The 19,563-nt window shown below is 41.3% G+C and overlaps 2 protein-coding genes across 3 annotated transcripts; one reads left to right on the forward strand and one right to left on the reverse strand.

Annotated features, from left to right (window-relative positions):
• Positions 1-466: 466 nt before the first annotated feature.
• zic6 (zic family member 6) lies at positions 467-6,197 on the reverse strand. The gene is made up of 2 exons (XM_034543914.1): positions 5,240-6,197; positions 467-3,341 (listed from the first exon to the last, which is right to left on the reverse strand). The coding sequence occupies exons 1-2, from the start codon at positions 6,195-6,197 to the stop codon at positions 2,719-2,721; spliced, it is 1,581 nt and encodes a 526-aa protein (XP_034399805.1). The 3' UTR covers positions 467-2,718.
• Positions 6,198-13,474: 7,277 nt separating this feature from the next.
• zic3 (zic family member 3 heterotaxy 1 (odd-paired homolog, Drosophila)) lies at positions 13,475-18,790 on the forward strand. 2 transcript variants are annotated; one of them, XM_034543561.1, is made up of 3 exons: positions 13,475-14,728; positions 15,566-15,729; positions 16,365-18,790. In XM_034543561.1, the coding sequence occupies exons 1-3, from the start codon at positions 13,738-13,740 to the stop codon at positions 16,545-16,547; spliced, it is 1,338 nt and encodes a 445-aa protein (XP_034399452.1). In that variant the 5' UTR covers positions 13,475-13,737; the 3' UTR covers positions 16,548-18,790. The 2 variants fall into 2 exon arrangements, with proteins under 2 accessions (XP_034399452.1, XP_034399451.1); XM_034543560.1 differs by having other exon boundaries at positions 13,738-14,728; positions 15,566-15,738; positions 16,365-16,547.
• The last annotated feature ends 773 nt before the right edge of the window (positions 18,791-19,563 follow it).

Raw genomic sequence — 19,563 nt, forward strand, 5'->3', positions numbered from 1 at the left:
AACAATTACTCTGTAAGCCGATAAGATGTGCTTACAGAGTAAAGTTTCACTCGTAGCACAGAGGATTAAAACTGCTTGGGGATCTATTAAATGTTGGGTTTTTTTATACAGAAAGATGAATGTTGCAACCAAAATAACACCAGCGTCTTGCACCTATCATGCTTGTATTTTGTCGCGCAAATATCAGCACCGTACTCTAAGTGTTCTGGACTTTCAAAGTGCCTAAAGTGTGTTATTATGGTCCACACTGGAGGGAAGAATCTTCTAATACAGTCTGGAGCATTCATCCCATGTATTTTGGTGGCCAAACTGACCCTCCATCAAATCCTTTCACTGGAATAAAGAACATCCTTATTACAGCCTGTTAGCTGTCAGATCACTATAGCATATATTTCAAAGACATGTCAAATTAATGCACTTTTGACCTGATTTCCTCTTGATATGTGTAAAGCAGAGTGGTACATATAGAGGCAGTCACCATTTGTATGTTTAATGGTATAAAATGCTGACATCCATACATACAGGTACACAGTATAAAGCTTTGCTAGTGGCAGCGGAGCAGAGTTTTTTTTATTACTGTATTTAACATAATTGTGACCCATCTGACCTCCACAATAATTAAGCTATTGCAGTACTTTCTAATGCGGGAATACAAGAGACTCTCACTGTGTACATCATCTTTAACAACAACATGTACTGCAACCTGGTCACTCAGTTTTCACTCACTCACCCTTTTATGATGTATGGTAATAATAACTCGCTGCAGAGGACTTTAGCTCTGCAGGACTAATAGTGAGACTGGATTCAAGCTCTGCAGAGAAAAAAAAGACAGGCTTGAACACGAAATCTGCACAGCTTATTTCTCTAAAATAATGAGGTGTTTGTTAAAATGCACATCCCAGAAGGTATACAATAAACAAGCAAACATGAACAAATATGTTATTGAAAGTGTGGAGTGAAGCAAACAGTTCACTGTGTGTTTTCCCAACTTTTAGAAAGGGCAAAATGAAATAGAACACCACATACATGTGACAAATTGGGATTTTTAGCAGAGAAATCCCGAAAATATCAGTTCAGACACAAAGTGGGGATCTTCAAATTATTTGAATGCATTCGCCTTAAATGAAAGTTGTCTCTTTAGAGCATGAATATAATAATGATAGTGGTAAAAATGGTGTGTTTATTTATTTGAATACAATACAATATGTTGAGGCTACACGCGACACATTTGTGTTTGCGGCTTTCTTACCTTCAAGGTGAGTGTGTGTGTGTGTGTGTGTGTGTGCGCGCGATTGTGTGCGTGTGCTTGAGTGAGTGACAGAAAGACAGAGAGCGACAGGAATCGAATGAAAATATTTTTTAAAAATTGATGAATAGGATCTGAAATCAGCTAAATTGTCTTGAAGTGGAAGCAAACGGCACAAGAGAACGCGCCTTATTGAAAGACAGAATGCGCGTGACCTTGAGGCAAATACACCTGTGTGCCACAAAACGCTCATGACGCAGTTAAGAAAACTAAAATATGGATGAAAAACTGGGCGCTATTTAGTTGAGAGGGCCGTTTGGTTTTTGACCATCACATTTATTTATTTTTGCCAGATTCGACTAATAATAATAATAATAATCGAAAAAATGTTACGTTACTGTTCACTTCTTAGAAGATTTAGCTCGGTCAAACCAATGTAATAAAGTCCTGCCCAGTTCCTGACTTATATAACACGAAATATGCACGTGAGACATTGCCGCCGTAACCAGGCGGTGCATTATTGCACAAAATTGCAAACCTGCAGATGTGTCGTGAGCCATTAAAAAAAGATATAATTAGAAATACAATTTTAAAAAGTGATGAAAATGCATTGATTGGGTTTAACCACACATGCCTGATCAAAGAGAATATAGACACTTTAATAAAATATAGAATACATAATTAAGTATACAGTAGGCTTATGTACAGTAGAACTGTATGCTAATTAAACGTTTTCATCATATCACGAACACCATGGTTTGAGCTCACACTGGTCTTACTTTGCACAGAAATGTGAAATATACATAATACCAACAAGAAAACGAATGTGTTATGAAAATGGGGCGAATAGTGAAACTTAATCAAGGGGAGAAAAAAACCTACTGAGCCTCGCAGTATTTTAATTACAGACGAATCTGCTTCAGGCCCATCACGCGTGGGCTTGTTCGCGCTTCAAACTTGACTTAAGAGATTTTTCTGAAATGTCATATTGTGACGTAGGCTACATAAAGACATGAATAATGTTTCTACCTTCCCGACATACATTACAGCTATAGTTTACATTCAACAAAGACCCCTACACTTAGGGCTACATTCAGCAAGACGTCCCCATTTTACTTTCCAGTAAGTTCAGAGGACTCAACACGCAGATTTCCATAAAATCCGTCTCACTTAAGATAGATATCTTTAATAATCACGCAACACAGCGAACAATTAGGCATATACACTTTGTAGAAGTTCCTAGAACCCACTGTGGGGTGCATGTGGCTATGGGCTGTAAGCCAACCCCAACCAAACAGGCCTCACAACAACAAATAAAGCTCGGCACATTTCGCAATTTCAAATAGGATGACTTGACGAAATATTTGATACAACATCCATAGAAAATACACAAGAGTCGCAGAGATACAGGTGTACGTGGAAAAACATGCTCGAAAAGAATGCTGCTCTGCCGCATGTGTCCCAACAGCAGCTCAAAGAGACGGGATGTTGTTACATTGCTTTGGGAACGAGTCCACGCCGCTGTGGCATGTGTACCATCCATTGACAATACTTTTCTGAAAGGGAGAAGTGGAGGGGAAAGTCCTTGAGCTCTGGGCAAAAGTGTGACCTGTCTGGCCGCAGGGGTACTGGGAGGACTGGGCCCTGTAGCTGCCTCTCTGGAGCAACAAAGGGTCCAGCAGGGGCTGTGACCTGTGTGTGGAGTAGTCCAAACTGCTTTCAAACGTGTGATGGAAACGTGACCTCGGGGTCGACTCGTCTCGACTCGCTGGGGACAGGGGGACATCTTGAGTCGATGTGGGCGGGTGAGGAGGGCTGGTGTGGGCTCCATCCGGCACTCGGGTTGACCTGGCCTCCGCGATGGGACCCCCGTCACCGGGACGCGCGTCATCGCTTTTGGCGTCGTGGGCCTTGTTGCAGTGGAGCTTCATGTGCTTTCGCAGGGAGCTCGGGTGGGTGTAACACTTGTCGCAGCCCCTGACCTTGCACATGTAGGGTTTGTCACTGGAGTGCACGTGAGAGTGCTTCTTTCGGTCGCTGCTGTTCGCAAACCTCCGGTTGCAGCCGTCGAACTCACATTTAAAAGGTTTTTCACCTAAACGTTCAAAGAGAGAAATGACGGCGAGTTACGAAAAGACGTACAGGCCCGTGCATGCTCTCTCTCTCTCTGGCCGAATATGCTAATAATGATGTGCCTATATGTCCGCATCCCACCATGTTTTAGGAAAAGTGAGTCTGCAGAATAATAAAAAAATGCACATCACTGAAACGACTGGAATCTAAATCCCATGCGTTCACCCTGTGACTCATGAAACACAGTCGCTTTTTACCTTGACTATAAAAGTGGTTTTCAAATGCCATGTCTTTTTGTGTTATGCAAACTAGGACTGTTCTGAGTAGTATGAAATTACTGAGTTCAAACTACTTAAAGCTGGTGCAGGCCTGATTGCAACAAGTGAGGCAGTCTGCGGACTAAATCCACCAGACTGCAGTTAAACATGCATTATCTTATGATGAACCTGCGATAGCAAATGCACATATTTGTTTAAATGGAGTTATCATCATAGAATGACTTATGGCTATCAAGATGCTAATTGATCTCCTCGCACAACATTGGACACAGCTGCGCACACACAACCAGGAAGAGCTGGACTCATAAATAACACTGTAATAGTTGCTCTTAAATCTTCATTTTGCAGGCCTGTGTGTTAACGTGTGTCTATCTTTCGGAATGTCAAAGAAATGTTATTATATTTGTCTGACATAAATTAAGTCTAATTAGCAACAGTACGCATGTGCAGTAATAAGAAATGCCATTAAGCGTCCCCTTTTCTGTCTCTATTCTCTTTGCTTTCATTAGTAAAACAATGTAACACCAGAAGTAAAAGGGGTTGCCTAATAAATATTGTTTTTAATCTCCAGCTTCCCTCTTTCTCCGAGGACCATTCACTTCATTCGTTAATTATAATTTCAATTGAAATGCCGGCATTCCATGATTACACCTTGTGAGATCACGTTCATGCAATCCCTGAAGTGTGTGTGAGAGATAAGATTAAAATGAGATTGCACTGTAAATCCTTTTTGCAGATGATATTGGTGTGCTCAAATGGGGCATAAAAGGAAAGGCCCAAGAAAGTCAGTTCTCAAATTAAATGCATCTCATGATAACATTTATGTGGCAACAGTGATGTAACGAGGATAAGGAAACGTGACTCGTTTTGTTTAAATTGCTAACCATTTCATTTTGCTGACAGGTCATTCGTTTGCTCACCTTTTTATTTCCTACTACATCACAGTGTGATGTGCTCTGCTAGTGTTCCTGCGCACAGGGGAAGATGAGTCCCTGGGAGGCAGAAACAGCGTAACGGCTACGTCACAACTCTCCGGTGTCCCGGCATTTATTTAATAATTTCACTGAATGAAGTGGGAGAGGCACCCTAACCACTAGGCCTGCAAACTATATTCCTTTGTAACTGCCTACTGCTACTCATCTGTGGTGCCTGCAGGAAGCCTGCACATGCTTTTCTCCTGAAACACACGCAGACAATAACAGAGACGGCAAGAGGCAGCGAGAGAAGCTTTGCATAACAATATTCTTAGAAAAATGTAGGCCTAAATAATCCAGCATAGTGTGATAATAACAAAAACAATGTGTATTTATTATTAATAATAGTAATAATAACGATAATAATAATAATAATAATAATAATAATAATAATAATAATAATAATAATAATAATGTGACAGAATTGGCAAACTTCCATAATCCGTGAAATGAAAAATAAAAAATATATGTTAACACAGATAAACACTGCAAATCTCATAAATAGTAATTAAATCGTTTGTGTTGAAGGTTTAAAAAAAAAAAACGAACCATTCTTTTTTTTTAAATGTCATTTGCAAAAATGTACAATTAACAATATCATCATCAATATTATTATAATTATTACTACCATCAACAAATGATGTGCTTTAGTATGATTATTAACTAACCTGTGTGAGTCCTCTTGTGGATTTTAAGATTCTCTGATCGTGCAAAAACTTTCTCACAGCCGTGAAAGGGGCAGGGAAAGGGCTTTTCCCCTGTGTGGACTCTGACGTGGTTCACCAGCTTGTATTTGGCTTTGAACGGCTTCCTGTCCCTCGCACAATTCTCCCAGTGACAGACATATTCAGAGTGATCTGGTCCTCCGACATGCTCCACTGTCACATGGGTGACAAGTTCATACATGGTCCCGAAGGCTCTGGAGCAAGACAGCTTCACAGCCCCCTCTTGGTCGTCACACCACTTGCACACGAGCTCATGCTTCACCATTTGCGTCGAGCACCTGAGGAAAGCGTCGCCTCCTCCACGCTGAATAGCCATGTTGAGGGGTTTGTACAGACCCAGGAATTGTGAGACAAGTTGCTGGCTGTTTCCCTTGGGGTTGATAGTTTGGCCATAGGGGTGAGTCCGGCTGAGGAGGTCCCCAGGTAGACTCAGCATCATCTGGCTGCCGAAATCTCGAGATGCGTCGGTGGAGGTGTGGGCCTGCTCCTGATAACTGGAGAAAAAAGCATGGCTTCTGTTGTCTCTGTAGCCAGTGAAGTCACGATACCTTCCAATCCCGCCATGTTGGTTTGCTCTTGATGCCAGTTGATCAGTGACGGGTGGCATGCCGGCTCCAGAAAGATTGCCTCCAATGATAATGCCCCTAGGGCTGTGCTCTAACCGGTGGCTGTGGTATCCAGAGTCTGAAAAATTGGGAACCGAATGGTCAACATATGCACTGGACCTCGTCTCGGGGTAGTCTCGCAAATTGTGCGAGGGGCAGAGTTTTAAGGAACTGCCAGTGGGGAGTCCCATGTGCTCTCCTGCCAAAGGTGGCAGCACCACGCTGGGTTCAGTATTGCTCTCCCCGGGGTTGACGCAAGAGAGAGGGCAGCCACTAAACCTCGAAAGGCTTGTCATGTTTTGTTGTGAGTTTGGCTATGAGTTTGCAAAATCACCCAATTCAGCACTCAGGATACAAGTTCTCTCTCCATTCTCCTTCTCTGTGTGTCATCTGCGTGTGCAATTCTTGGCCGTGAACTTCGCAGAAGTAGGAACCAGACTCAGTTTCGTTAAAGTTGGTGTGAGTCCCCATGCCGTTCACTTTGCCCTCTTGATTTGTGGCAATAACCGTGGTAGTAAAAATGCTTCGAAACAGGCCATGGTGCAATATAAAAGCACAGCAGGCAAACCTGCTTTTAAAAAGGGAGCTCTGGGATTGGTTGGAATGCGCCGTGATTGACAGGCGCTGGGTTTGTTTTAAAAGGGACACGCAGGCGTTCACCGCACGACTCCGTTTTCAAATATCGCAGAGAAAACGCTTTGAAATGTGCCGCGATACTTGCAAACGCCTCTTTAACTCCAGCCGCCTTCTCGTGAGACCCCTTCTCTAAATCTCTACATATGATAAATATGAAGCGTAATGGCATCTAAGCCGAGCGATTAAATGCAGACATTGGGCAAAACACAAGACTATCACAGTCTCTCGACCGCCTTTTATATGGCTGGAGTTAAATCGTGCCAAAGCAAATGTCCAACTCCTGCTGCAAGCAGAGCACAGAGGCTGCAGAGCGTGTCCAGCCCAATTATTGTCAAGAAGAATCTCATTTGGAGTGGAGTTTGAAAACGGTGAGAAATACAGGAAATGTATTTCAACAGAATGAAAATTAATTTAGCCTGTATGACCAAACAGTGTAACGCAGTATTATTGTTTCTGAAATGTAATATATAGTTATGAGCTCTCATTGAGGTAAACGTACTTTTTGGCGTAATTTTTTATTTATATGGGCCAGACAAAAATAAAAACTTTGATAAAGCAACAAGTTGTTCATCTTGTCAACAACACAATAATATCATGATCATTTTACAGGAAGGAAGTTAATTCAGATTATTTAGTTCACTGTGGGGAATACTTCAGAGCAGGGTGCATTATTTTAAATGTGAGCCATTTGCACACGTACACTCTTTTACATTCAGCTTTAATAAATGAATAACCATCTGAAGTGCACCATGCGTCTTGCAGGCTCGCACGTATGTACAAATGTAAATGGGGACATGAAACGTGACCAACAGCAGTGGCTCCACTGTTCCTGCAACTCTGGTCAACTTTCTTACTTTGGGGTGTTGTGAGGACAGCAGCCTGCAGCTCTGCACGCTCCTCTGTTGCGCCACATATTTCTGCACGTCCGATTCTATCAGCGCACTTTCTTCAAGACCCCTTTAGCCAAAATGCCCTCATCTGTTGCTTTTATTGCAATATACGCGACGTGGCTCTAAACTGCAATTCATAGGTTTACGGTGGGGAATCCCCCTTATTTCTGGCAGAATGTTCAACAGAAAATAAAAAGAAGGGGGGAAAAATCCTTTACGGCATTGTTATGCTGACGTCACCTGCAGTGGATCCTAGGCAGAGACAAAGCAAGGGGCCCACTTGACATTAAGTGCCGCAAAATAGTAGACATGCCCAGAACTGGCCTAATTCCGCCATGATTGTAATGGACGCTCATGTTTGTCAACCTTTAACCCGATGCTTTTCCGAAAATGATTGAGGGTTGAAGGCCAATACACCAAAAGTTTCCAATCTGGCATTCAGAAAGCAGAAAGGACACCCCACATCATTCCAGTTCCTCATTCGTAACCAGATTGTCAAAGAAGAAATGGAATATTTCTTTTATGATATACTGATTCTGTGGGCTGTTCAAGCTCACCTTTTCAATAACACTCACAGTCTGTTTCATATCAGCAGCTTATACTGTAATATGTTTATCAAGGACTAAGAATATTTAAGTGACCCCTAATGGGGTCATGACTTAATTAAAATAATTATAATAAACACTGGAATACTGTGGAATTCTAATAAGTAATATCATTGTAAATGTTCAGAATGTGCCAAATACCTTGAACAAAATGTTTATTTCATGGAATAAATGTTAGTTGTGTGGTTAGCTTCACAACGATAAACAATACAATTATAATAGTATAGCCAAGACATGCAAACATCTATGTATTAGTTGATGACTTGTCATGTTACTATAACGTCTTTCCAGTAGACTTATTAGTTTATTGTGATAAAACACTCCAAATCCGTGACACTGTTGCATTTTAAATTTGGAAACATAAAGCTTAAATATTGACATTGTAATTTAACATTTTGACATCTGCAATCCCTCCCAACCCTCCAGCTTTATGAGTGCAGCCATTTATGTTGGTTGCTTGACAGGCCAGACAAAATCCTAGTGACTGTTGTACACAAAATATCACTCCCAACTATCAAAACACACATGTCAGAGGATACTCTTTACATCCATAAGATCCCCGTCAATCTCCGTACAGTGACTGTGGAACACATGAATGACGAAGGGTGAAATGCAGAAATTAAATTAAATAGAAAACTAATGGAAGAGTTGCAGTATAATGCCATGTTAAAGACTGGACTGAAAGTTAAGCTAATTTAATTTCTTTAGAAGATTTATTTGGATTAACGTGCATGTCCTTAATTTTCATTGTATTTCATTCTACCTGTTAAATTAATAAATACATTTACAGAAGAAAACAAAGAATAACGGGCATCGCCTTTTTGGGACAACTTTTTGCAAAAAGGCGATAAACATGATGAACTGTTCCCAGTGAGAATAACAATCACCAGTAATAGCAATAAAACACCAGATGTGGCAATATAAATACAAATATAAAAATAAAGAGAAAAGGATAGGGAGCATGAAATCATTTCAAGTATCCACAATTGTGTGTGTGTGACGGACACAAAGTTAATATGTTGATAAATATGTACAACCTGTGTGTGTGTGTGTGTGTGTGTGTGTGTGTGTGTGTGTGTGTGTGTGTGTGTGTGTGTGTGTGTGTGTGTGTGTACATTGAAACAACTGCATGCATCAGTGTTTAGGAGTGATGATACATTATAATTGAGGAGGGATGGCAGTGCACAGTCTTGCCATGACTTTATGAAATTTAGATGAATTAACAGGTTTGGGATGAGTCCATTTGCAGACAGATGCTCCAGTAAATCACAGCAAGAAGTCAATTAGCCCTCTCCATCAGCCACATGAAGGCAAACACTCGCACATAGCAGTCACTCAGACCCAACTGACCGTATACTGTATGAAATATAGATGACGATCTGTGCTGTTATTCTTGTACTGTATGCAAGTACTGTATAAACCTTCACAATATGAAGAAAATATGAAATGGTACAACTTTTCTGTTTCTCCTATGACAAGCAAAAAGCAAACACACACACACACACACAGCACAACAAAATGTCCGATAGCGTTTCAACACAGTCAAGCATTACATTGTGAAATTTCAAGACACTTAAACTGCCATCATGTAAAGCTCTAGTGTCTATGGTGGCAAATTCATTGTCAATACCAGCTACATGTACATAAATCTACAATAACATTTGAGGCATCAATATACAACGCATAATACTTGTTTTGTGAAAACATTAGGCAGTCTGAAAACAAGCAGACAGCAAGGATGCATGCAAACAGTATTCTCGCTGAAACACATGTGAGCCATGATGCATTTTCTTCTGAGAATGTCTATAACATCTACTGGAGGAAGGTATGAATGTAGACCAGAACCTGAGTCTTTATACTGTTGGGGGCTCTGCAGAATGTAGGAGAAGCGAGAAAAGTGTCATGGAGGGTGTATTTTTAAATCAAGGAGTTGGCACATTAAACCAAAGCAAAAACCTGCAATATCCTGCAGAACAATGTCTATTTCAGCAAAACTGTGAATCACGATATCAGTCATTTAACTGTACCGTTGGGAAACATTGACCATTTTCTGCCTGTTTAAAAAGGTAGTACGGAAAACATAGAGTGGTATTTGAGAAATGGAAGTACTTCTGGGCTTTGCTCTTGCCATTGTTTTCGGGAGATGAAGATTTCTCTATTTAGTTCACTTCCAATCTACAAACTCTTCTATGAGCGGCCTGCAGCCAAGCAGGCTAGGCCAGACATGGACTAAAAATAAATTAATAAACATTGGAGTAAAAAAAATATTTACAGAAGATTGGGCGGTCATACAGTCACATTTATTTATATTCAACAATAATTATCATGCATCTATGTTATTTATCAATTTATGCACTTAAATATCATTTACCCAACATATCTAGTTAGAATAGATGTATAAATGTGAGTTGTTTACCATTTAGGCTGATGGTTATGTTCTGCTCTTTTCCGACAGCATGGGCCTACTGTCAAAGAGGTATGCACACTACAATATTGTGATATTTTAAGGTAACGCGCATGCTCAGTTAGAAGAAGATTATGTTATAACCAATGGGCTATCCCAACGCCCAATGAGGTAATCCCTGCAGAGATAACTAAATCATCAAATTATACATCGTGATGGAATAGCGTGCTATAATATAGCACGTTGCATTACGCCCACATTTGAACGCTCGTTAAAGATAATATACTGTGTCGGACGTTTGAGCCAAACAAAACACAGGTCTAGTTATAGATGTATATTCATTGATCCTTTTTTTTCAAATTAAGGTTAAAATAAATATGTAAAATCGTGTGGTTGCAAAACTAGACAATATAGCAGTATACATTTTAGCTAAATTAAATTAGATAGATAAGTGAAAAAATAGAGGTGAAATGTGAAGGGCGGCCCGAGGAGTGATGTAAAATATTCTGGGGAAGAAATGTCTGTCGTGAGTGAGACAAACGGGGAACAAAAGTCCAGTTCTATAAAAAGGTCTATGAAGCTGTATTTCCGCCTCTTTTATGGTTCCCCCTTTTTCTATTGTCCAGTAAAAAATAGTGCAGATCCATTAATGCGCAAAGGTAGTCAGCTCCTTTCAGGCAGGAAGAGGTAGATTTTATTTTTCAAACGGGAAATTTAAATTAATAAAATAAATATGACCCAATATTCCTGCAATCCCGATGTTCTATTTGTTTTGATGCTGGTGGAAGATATTTATTTAGAAAAGGCGTTTTTGAAGCCCCCAATCGCCAAATCCCTTATTTGTAGGATTAATTAAATAATAAAATATTCACTAAATACCAGTATACCACAAACGGTCTGCAATAGTTTTAAATTCCACTCTCAAGCAACAGTTGCTTTACATTAGGCCTAGTCGATGACAGCTCCCCTTTTTTCTCAGCAAGAGCCCATGCCGACGCTGCTTTTCTGTCGCACACAAACATTTGTGACTCATCTGAACCATGTTACTTGTGATAACCAAAAACACAGCACATAACCTTAAGTGGCGTATGGGCCTTCACGATTCAACAAGCTAATAAAATATGGAGGGAATACAGGGAAACTTAACAGGCTGCTTGTCACTTGTGAAAGTTTACAAAGGTCGCCATAAATCTCATACTGCAAGACTGCAGTAGGCACACTCAGTTAACTGTGTGTGTGTGTGTGTGTGTGTGCATGTGTGTGTGTGTGCGTGCGTGCGTGCGTGTGTGTGTGTGCGTGTGTGTGCGTGCGTGTGTAGGCTCCGTGATGTGTGTGTGTGTGTGTGCGCGCGCTCGTGATCGTAATGCATGCGTGTGTACGCGCATGCTGTGTGCGGTGTGAGAAGACGAGTGTGTGAGCGTGAAGGGAGGAGTAAACTGTGAGAGGCTATGCCTTCGTGGTGAGAGAGAGGGAGAGAGAGAGAGAGAGAGAGAGAGAGAGAGAGGCAGGCAGGCAGGAAAATAGAGAGAACGGGAGATGGGGGGAGAGAGAGAGCAGTTTACGGAGGAAAATGAGATGAATTGAATCTCATTCGTCGTTTTGCTTCAAGATGAGTTGTCGAACTTATGTACAAAAAGCGCAAGTGTTGCACTAATGCGCACGCACGACGGCCATAAAAAAAGAGGTCTAGGTCTTTGCAACAATTAAATTACCATATGAGTAACCGAAGCAGTGGACAGGCACTTCAAGAACACTAAATGCAACCTCCACCGGATAAATATAATAAACTGTAGATGTAAACATACACATCCACACAGGCCTGCCTCGTGGCCCCCGTTAATAACACATAAGACGACGGAGTAAGAACACTCACCTTTTCCATCTATAACTCTTTCTCGAGGAAACGTTGTGGAGTGAATGCGGTGCGATGAGGGCGAAAGCAGAATGAAGGACTGATTCGAAGGTTTTTTCTTTCTTTTTTTCTTTTTTTTTTTCTTGGTCCAGATCCCCTAAAATAAAGAATGTGAGCTCCTTCCTGGGACAGATTGAGGGGGAAGGATGTGAAAGGCTTGGAGTTAAAAAGCGCCGCTTGAAGCACTCAGCGCGTCTCTGAACTTGATCAGATTGTATGTGTCCTGCAGCGAGTCAGCGGCAGCCCTGTGAAACTTGCTCAATGGCACGGAATTTTGGCTGAGCGAAAAAAATCTCAGGATATTACAATTACTGCCATCTTTCTTTCTGTCTTTTATTCCTCCGTCTACACCCTATAGAGCTTTTTTTGCACACACAAAAAAATACCCCCTCCCCTTTCAAGCGGCTTCAAGAAAGCCACAGTTTGGATCTGTGCCAAGTACATTCAAGTTTTCAGTTAATAAGAGCCAAACTGGCCACATGGAAGAGAAAATAAAACAAATAAGTCAATGCGATATACATTACAGTAAACTACAGATCGATATAGATAGATAGATGAATTGATATTTGTCAAATATACAGTCCTTCTAATGTTAAGATTGCCTTCAAAATGTATTAAAAGTTGTTTTAATAGCTTCCATTTGAGAAGAAAAACTTCGTATGGCAAACCAAATGTATTTTATGTTGCAGAATAACTTCGTTAACTGCTACTATAACATATCCCAAGTGGTCTTTGAAGTTTGAATGGAATATAGTTGTTAAAAACCTGCAATAGGTATTATAGCCTGCACCGAGAACATGTATCTTATTTATAAAACTGCTTGGGAGTTTCTTGAGTAGTATGGATCACGTGTTGCTGCATAAGTCATGCGCTACACATAACATATCCAGGATCTGCGCTAGAGTGCTCCGTTATACCTGCAAAATAATGCCGGTAAGAGCCAATCAAATGAAACCAATTGAGACGACCTGCCATCTTCAATACCAAACTATGCCAATCACCAGAAATCTAGCCAATTAACACCCTCCATGGCAGTCACGTGTCTGAGGGGTAGCCGGGCTCTGATTGGCTGTCGTAGCACTGCCTCCCGAGTTCATTTATGTTCTGGGAGTGAGTGATTGACTTTATCAGTCCAAGGACATCATCCGCCTGGAAAGGGGGGGAAGTTTGATCCTCTTTTCTCACGGATCGCAGTCAACGGGAGTTTTTTTCTCCCAACTCTTTACGCATAGGATTTTTCCCGTTTTGGCTCCGTTTGTTTTTTATTTTAGGATTTTTCGCTCAACGTGGTAAATCTCGGCGCGGTGTCTGCAGCTTGCGCGCTCCGCTACACTGGATTTTAATTTTATTTTCTCTTTTCTTCCCGTCCCCTAAGTTTGCTTCACGCTCATGACTATGCTTCTTGATAGCGGTCCGCAGTTTGCATCGTTAGGAGTGGGGGGCTTCGGGACACCACGGCACCACGAAATCGGGAACAGAGACCCGGGTCTGGGACTGAATCCCTTCACCGATTCACCCCACTCCGCGGCTTTCAAAATCAGCCCCGTGGCTCACGATATCGCCTCCAGTCAGACGTCTGCTTTCACCCCGCAAGCCACTGGATATGCAGCTGCCCTGGGACACACTCACGGCGGGCAGGTGGGCTCGTACGGAGGGGGAGCGTTCAATTCAACACGGGACTTTCTGTTCCGGAACCGGGGTGTCGGAGAGTCCACAGCGCCGAGCGCCCAGCATGGGATCTTTGCAGCTTCGGCGGGGAGCCTCCACGGGCCGCCGGGGATCACCGATAACCCCGGACATCTGTTGTTTCCAGGACTTCACGACCAGGGGATGAGCCACTCTTCGCCGAGTGGACACGTAGTTAACAGCCAAATGCATCTTGGCTTACGCGGGGACATTTTCGGAAGACCTGATCCGTATCGTCCGGTTGCGAGCCCTCGGACGGACCCCTACGGGACTCAGCTCCACAACTACAGCCATCCTATCAACATGAACATGGGGATGAATGTGCCCACACACCACGGTCCCGGGGCCTTCTTTAGATACATGAGGCAACCGATTAAACAAGAATTATCCTGCAAATGGATTGACGAGAACCAGATGAACAGACCCAAAAAGACTTGCGAGAGGACGTTCAGCACCATGCACGAGATGGTCACTCATGTGTCCATGGAGCACGTCGGCGGCCCCGAGCAGAGCAACCACATCTGCTTTTGGGAGGACTGCCCGAGAGAAGGGAAATCTTTTAAGGCCAAGTACAAACTCGTCAACCACATCCGTGTGCACACGGGCGAGAAACCGTTCCCATGCCCGTTCCCCGGATGTGGGAAAATATTCGCCAGATCGGAGAATTTGAAAATCCACAAAAGGACACATACAGGTAGGCACCGACGAGGCCACGGCGCCGCGTGCGTAAAACAACATTTAGCCAAGCGAAGCTATTCGGAATAGAAATTGTGTGTATGTTTCAGAGTGCTCCGGAAAAAAACAAAAATGTTTATGTTGTTTACAAGAACCTATCTGAGAACTTGGACCCACTTTACTATGGCGAACAGTTCCCACATTGTCCAGAGTGTAGTTTATTCTGTATCAATTCTACACACAGCTAAAAACGAGTGTTGGATCAATAATACAGAACAGGTGATTATGTTGTGTTACCCCTCAGAAAATGCTAGTAGCTTTTATGCTACGACATATAAAGATATATTTATATATATATGTATGGTACTTTACTCATTTGATACAGTAGTTCAGCTATATTAGCCTATTCATTAAAAGTGATGGGCTTTCTGGACGTCATGTACAATCCTAAATAATCAGATCCTGGCTCTGTTTCATAATTCTCGCCCTCGTTCAGCCATCCCATAGTGCAGAAGATACCCTGTTGATTCAGTGTTTACTATAAAAGCAGACAGGGCAGGCCAGCAGTAGCATGAAGGAGCAGGCCTCTTGAATAAATAAAGCCTGACAGAGCAGAGAGTGCAGTAGTGGAGCTGTATCCATGTCGCCCCCAAAAAATGTAGGTTACTCTCGTTATATAATAGGCTGCAGACAATTTACATCTCCGGTGCTTCGGGTTTACAGGTGGTGTTACAATGGGAGTTTGTTTGTGCTGACCATTGGGGTAGTAATTCATGGTGTGTGTGTGTGTGTGTGTGTGTGTGTGTGTGTGTGTGTGTGTGTGTGTGTGTGTGTGTGTGTGTGTTTAATCCTGCAGGTGAGAAGCCGTTTAAGTGTGAATTTGACGGCTGTGACAGACGCTTCGCCAACAGCAGCGACAGGAAAAAGCACATGCATGTGCACACATCAGACAAGCCATACATCTGCAAAGTGTGCGACAAGTCATACACACACCCCAGCTCTCTCAGGAAACACATGAAGGTAATTAACGTCTTCATTACTCCTTAAACACATTAACACGCACAGACACACACTCCCCCCCCCCCCCCCCCCCCCACATCCCCCCCACCCCACCCCCCCACCCCGCCTCCTCTACTGCCACAGACATGGACTATCACAACTTCAGGCAATTCTGAAGACGTTGTATAGCACTGTCACATTGCGCAAGATCGATGTTAGTATCCACTTTAACTCTCAATTAAACGATCGAAACGTGTCAGTGAATGAGTTGTGAATATTCCACGTCTGTCACTCTTTGATCCACAGCTTCAAGCCTTTTCGCCTTGTTAAAAGTAAGCGGTTTAGAGAAAAAAAAAAACGTTTAAATGTTCTCTCATCATTGACTTATTTATTTTTTTAAATCACATACTTTAAAATAAACTACATTTTGAGGTCCACATTACTGGCTCATTGATGTGGATATGTTTTGCAGTTTGGAAGTTGCCGTGCCGGTTTCAAGTTGCCTGTGTGTTTACTAGCTCTATAAATTCCTGAGTTAATCCGCATTTAAGTCCAACACACTTCTACCGCGTCACTTTAAAGGCACTGTTGGGGCACAAATTAATACCGCACGTTTGTTGGAGTGACTCATTATTTTCTCTCTATTATTTCTGCAGGTACATGAGTCTCAAGGATCTGAATCGTCTCCAGCAGCAAGCTCTGGATACGAGTCGTCCACACCGCCTGTGCTGGTGTCCGCCAGCACCGAAGATCCGACAAAAACACCGCCGTTAGCCGTGCAAAACACGTCTGGTCACAGCGAAGGACTGGCACCCAACTTTAATGAATGGTACGTTTGAAGTCAGAAGAACAAACCCTCTCTCAATGTGGACCACAGGGTTGAAGATTAACGAGGATAAAAAACCTTAAACACTATTCTTGTCCTCTTCACACACCCTAATACACACACATACACTCACACACACGCTATCAGACACAAACACACACACATACACGCACACACACACACACACATGGGATTGGGACAACAACAACAACAGGAGATGAGAGCAAAAGCCAGCACCAAGCAGGCCACGTCCGTTCTCAGGATCACGAAATTTGACGTTTATTCCGCAGTTTTGAGGAAATCAAATAAAAATCACGAATAAATAGAACGTAATACTTTCTCAGTATAAATACATTTTTTTTTATCTTTTAGTTTACAGAAAAAATGTTTTATTTTTCATTTTATGTATTTTCTCAAATTTTTATTTAAAAAAAAGAATAAAAAGGAAGATTATTTCAAGCTGTTTTATATGACGGTGACGCGCTATTGTCGCCTCTTCAATTGATTGTTGGAACTTCAAACAGTCTTAAGAAACGTGCCAAAGTCTTTGTCATGAACTTGAACACAGAAAAAAAAATCCTAAATAAATATTATACTCGTGAATGTATTTCCTTGTTTGATGGGGTCGAATCTATTGTCAACGTCCGTTTTCAGGTGGAGAAATGTGGTATTAGGTTACGATTGTTACCGTTGAATATAACGTTGCCTTTTGTTAATACCGTTGTAAATACATATCCATGATGCCATATTTATCAATTTGTAATTTAATTATGGGTTTAAGTTCTGAAACTTAAATGATATTTATGGAAATGTTTTCTAACAAGAACTGTACAGTTTTGGTCATAACCAGCTTAACATTGAACAAATGATAAACTCTAAATCTCCAACATCACGATTGTATCCTTCTGTTTTTTTCTTTTTAACCAATAGGCCTATATGTGTCTTATTTGGATCGAAGAAATCATCTATATGAATATTATGGATTTGTCTATATATAATGCAGATATTTCCGTCACTTTTATTTTCTTTATGAGACCATTGACATGTAAATCATTGACTTTGTAGAACTGAGTTCAGTTGAGCTGAGAAGCTATAAAACGGTTCTGTTGATATCTTTATTTTTGGTTAAATTTAAACCTTCTTGTGTATTTTACGTTTATAGAATCAGAAATAGATGTCAATTCGTAGCATAAACTCAATACTGAAAAAAAGAATAAACCCATCAGCCTATTGCACTCCTATACAGGTCTTAGACGAGTGTGTGAAGTTCATGATTTCCAAATCAAGGTGACAGCATTTTGAGTATTTCAAATTCGGGTCAAGCACCCAAATATATGCGCCAATATGGCACTCTTTATAGTTCCAGCAATGTCTTTGTGCAAGTATGTTTAAATGTGTGCATCGGCAACAATGGAACTGTCACAACACAGTATCTTCAAAAATAAAAAAAAGTTTTTTTGTCTGTCAGCTTGCATTGTTTTAAATGTAATTCTTCTGTGAAACTAAGCGTGTTATTTGTTGTGGTGTTGCATATAGAGCAGTTTGATTACACATTTGCTTGTTTTGTGTGAATAACTTGTCAAGATGACTTTTTTGTGTTTAACAAAATTTAGTGGAAGGAATTCTAGATCTATGTGGGTTGGGGTGTGGGGGGGAGGGGAGAATACGTTCAGTGGCATAAAGAGTTACAGCATTGCATTGTAACCTATTCTCAAGAATTAAATATTATGCATACACAAAGTATATTGTACTCATACGAGAACAATTTCAGACCACCAGCACTACTTTTAAAATAAAATGTAAAAAAAACGGTACCTCGTGACAGTGATATATGAAATAAGTTTATTTAAATAATTTAAGGAATATATGTTTTATATGCTATTTTCTATACCTTAATTTAAATGAAGTACTTTTTCTTATTCCCACCACCTTTCTGCCCCATGTCCAGAGGTCAGCGAAGAATACCTGACACAGCTAGAATGTGATGTTGTAACACTTTCTGAGAGAAATGGGTCGCACTCCAAGTTATTCCTGAAGAGCAACATGTTTTACTGATGAACTTTGTCACTGTGCCACATTGAGGCAAACCATGTTACAACAGCAGGCCTATGCGTTAGCCTATTTAGCTACCAGAGGCACAGGTTCCGTGTACTTTTTAGGCTACTGTATGTTGGTTGATTTGTTTTACCAACTATTTATGAAGAAATGTGAACAGAAATTTTGACTGAAATTAAAAAAATCATTATGAAAAGCGACTTTCAGACTGCCACGTTGATTATTATCACCCTGTTGTTGTGCTTCCTGCATCTTTACGCATATAGCCGACACTGTTTGCCATGCTGTTTGTATCAGACTAGTAGGAGTCACTTGAACTTGACACTGATTAAGGCGCCATCTTAGTATCTTGGCTGTATGTGTGTGTATGTGTGTTTGTGTGTGTGTGTGTGTGTGTGTGTGTGTGTGTATGTGTGCTTGTGAATGGGAATATTGGGGGGAGCAAGTTAGAGAACCACGTCTTGGCAGAGAGTGGGGGGTTGAGATGGGGGATGTGGGTCATCAGTCTATGCCTGCAAAAGTTCCACATGCGAAGTATTTTTTTTTTATTTGTTATTAAATGAGCGTGTACACATAATAATCCTAACGTGCAGACTGGAAGACGGGCAACTGAGGACACTGTGTGACCGTGAAAGTGGGACCCGTTGCCAAAAGTGGCGCTGCCTCATCGTCACCCACTACCCGATTAACAAGGAACCGCTTCATAAAAACAACCAAAGGAGTTACCACACATCAATGGACGCCATAATAAGCATTTAAACAGCGAACACAATCAGTTTAAATCACAACACGGGCAGGCTCTGCATCTCTAATATTACCCAATGTCATTTACCCAATGTTACCATACCTGAATGCAGGAAGAAACTGAAAAAAACCTACACGCAGTGTATCATTTGAAGGACTGCTGTAAAGAGAATATTATACTTCTCTAAAGCAGAGGAGCAACCCCCACAATATGTCTAAAACCAACACAC

The sequence above is a fragment of the Cyclopterus lumpus genome, chromosome 10, assembly GCF_009769545.1.
Source record: "Cyclopterus lumpus isolate fCycLum1 chromosome 10, fCycLum1.pri, whole genome shotgun sequence".
NCBI classification, from domain to species: Eukaryota; Metazoa; Chordata; class Actinopteri; order Perciformes; family Cyclopteridae; genus Cyclopterus; species Cyclopterus lumpus.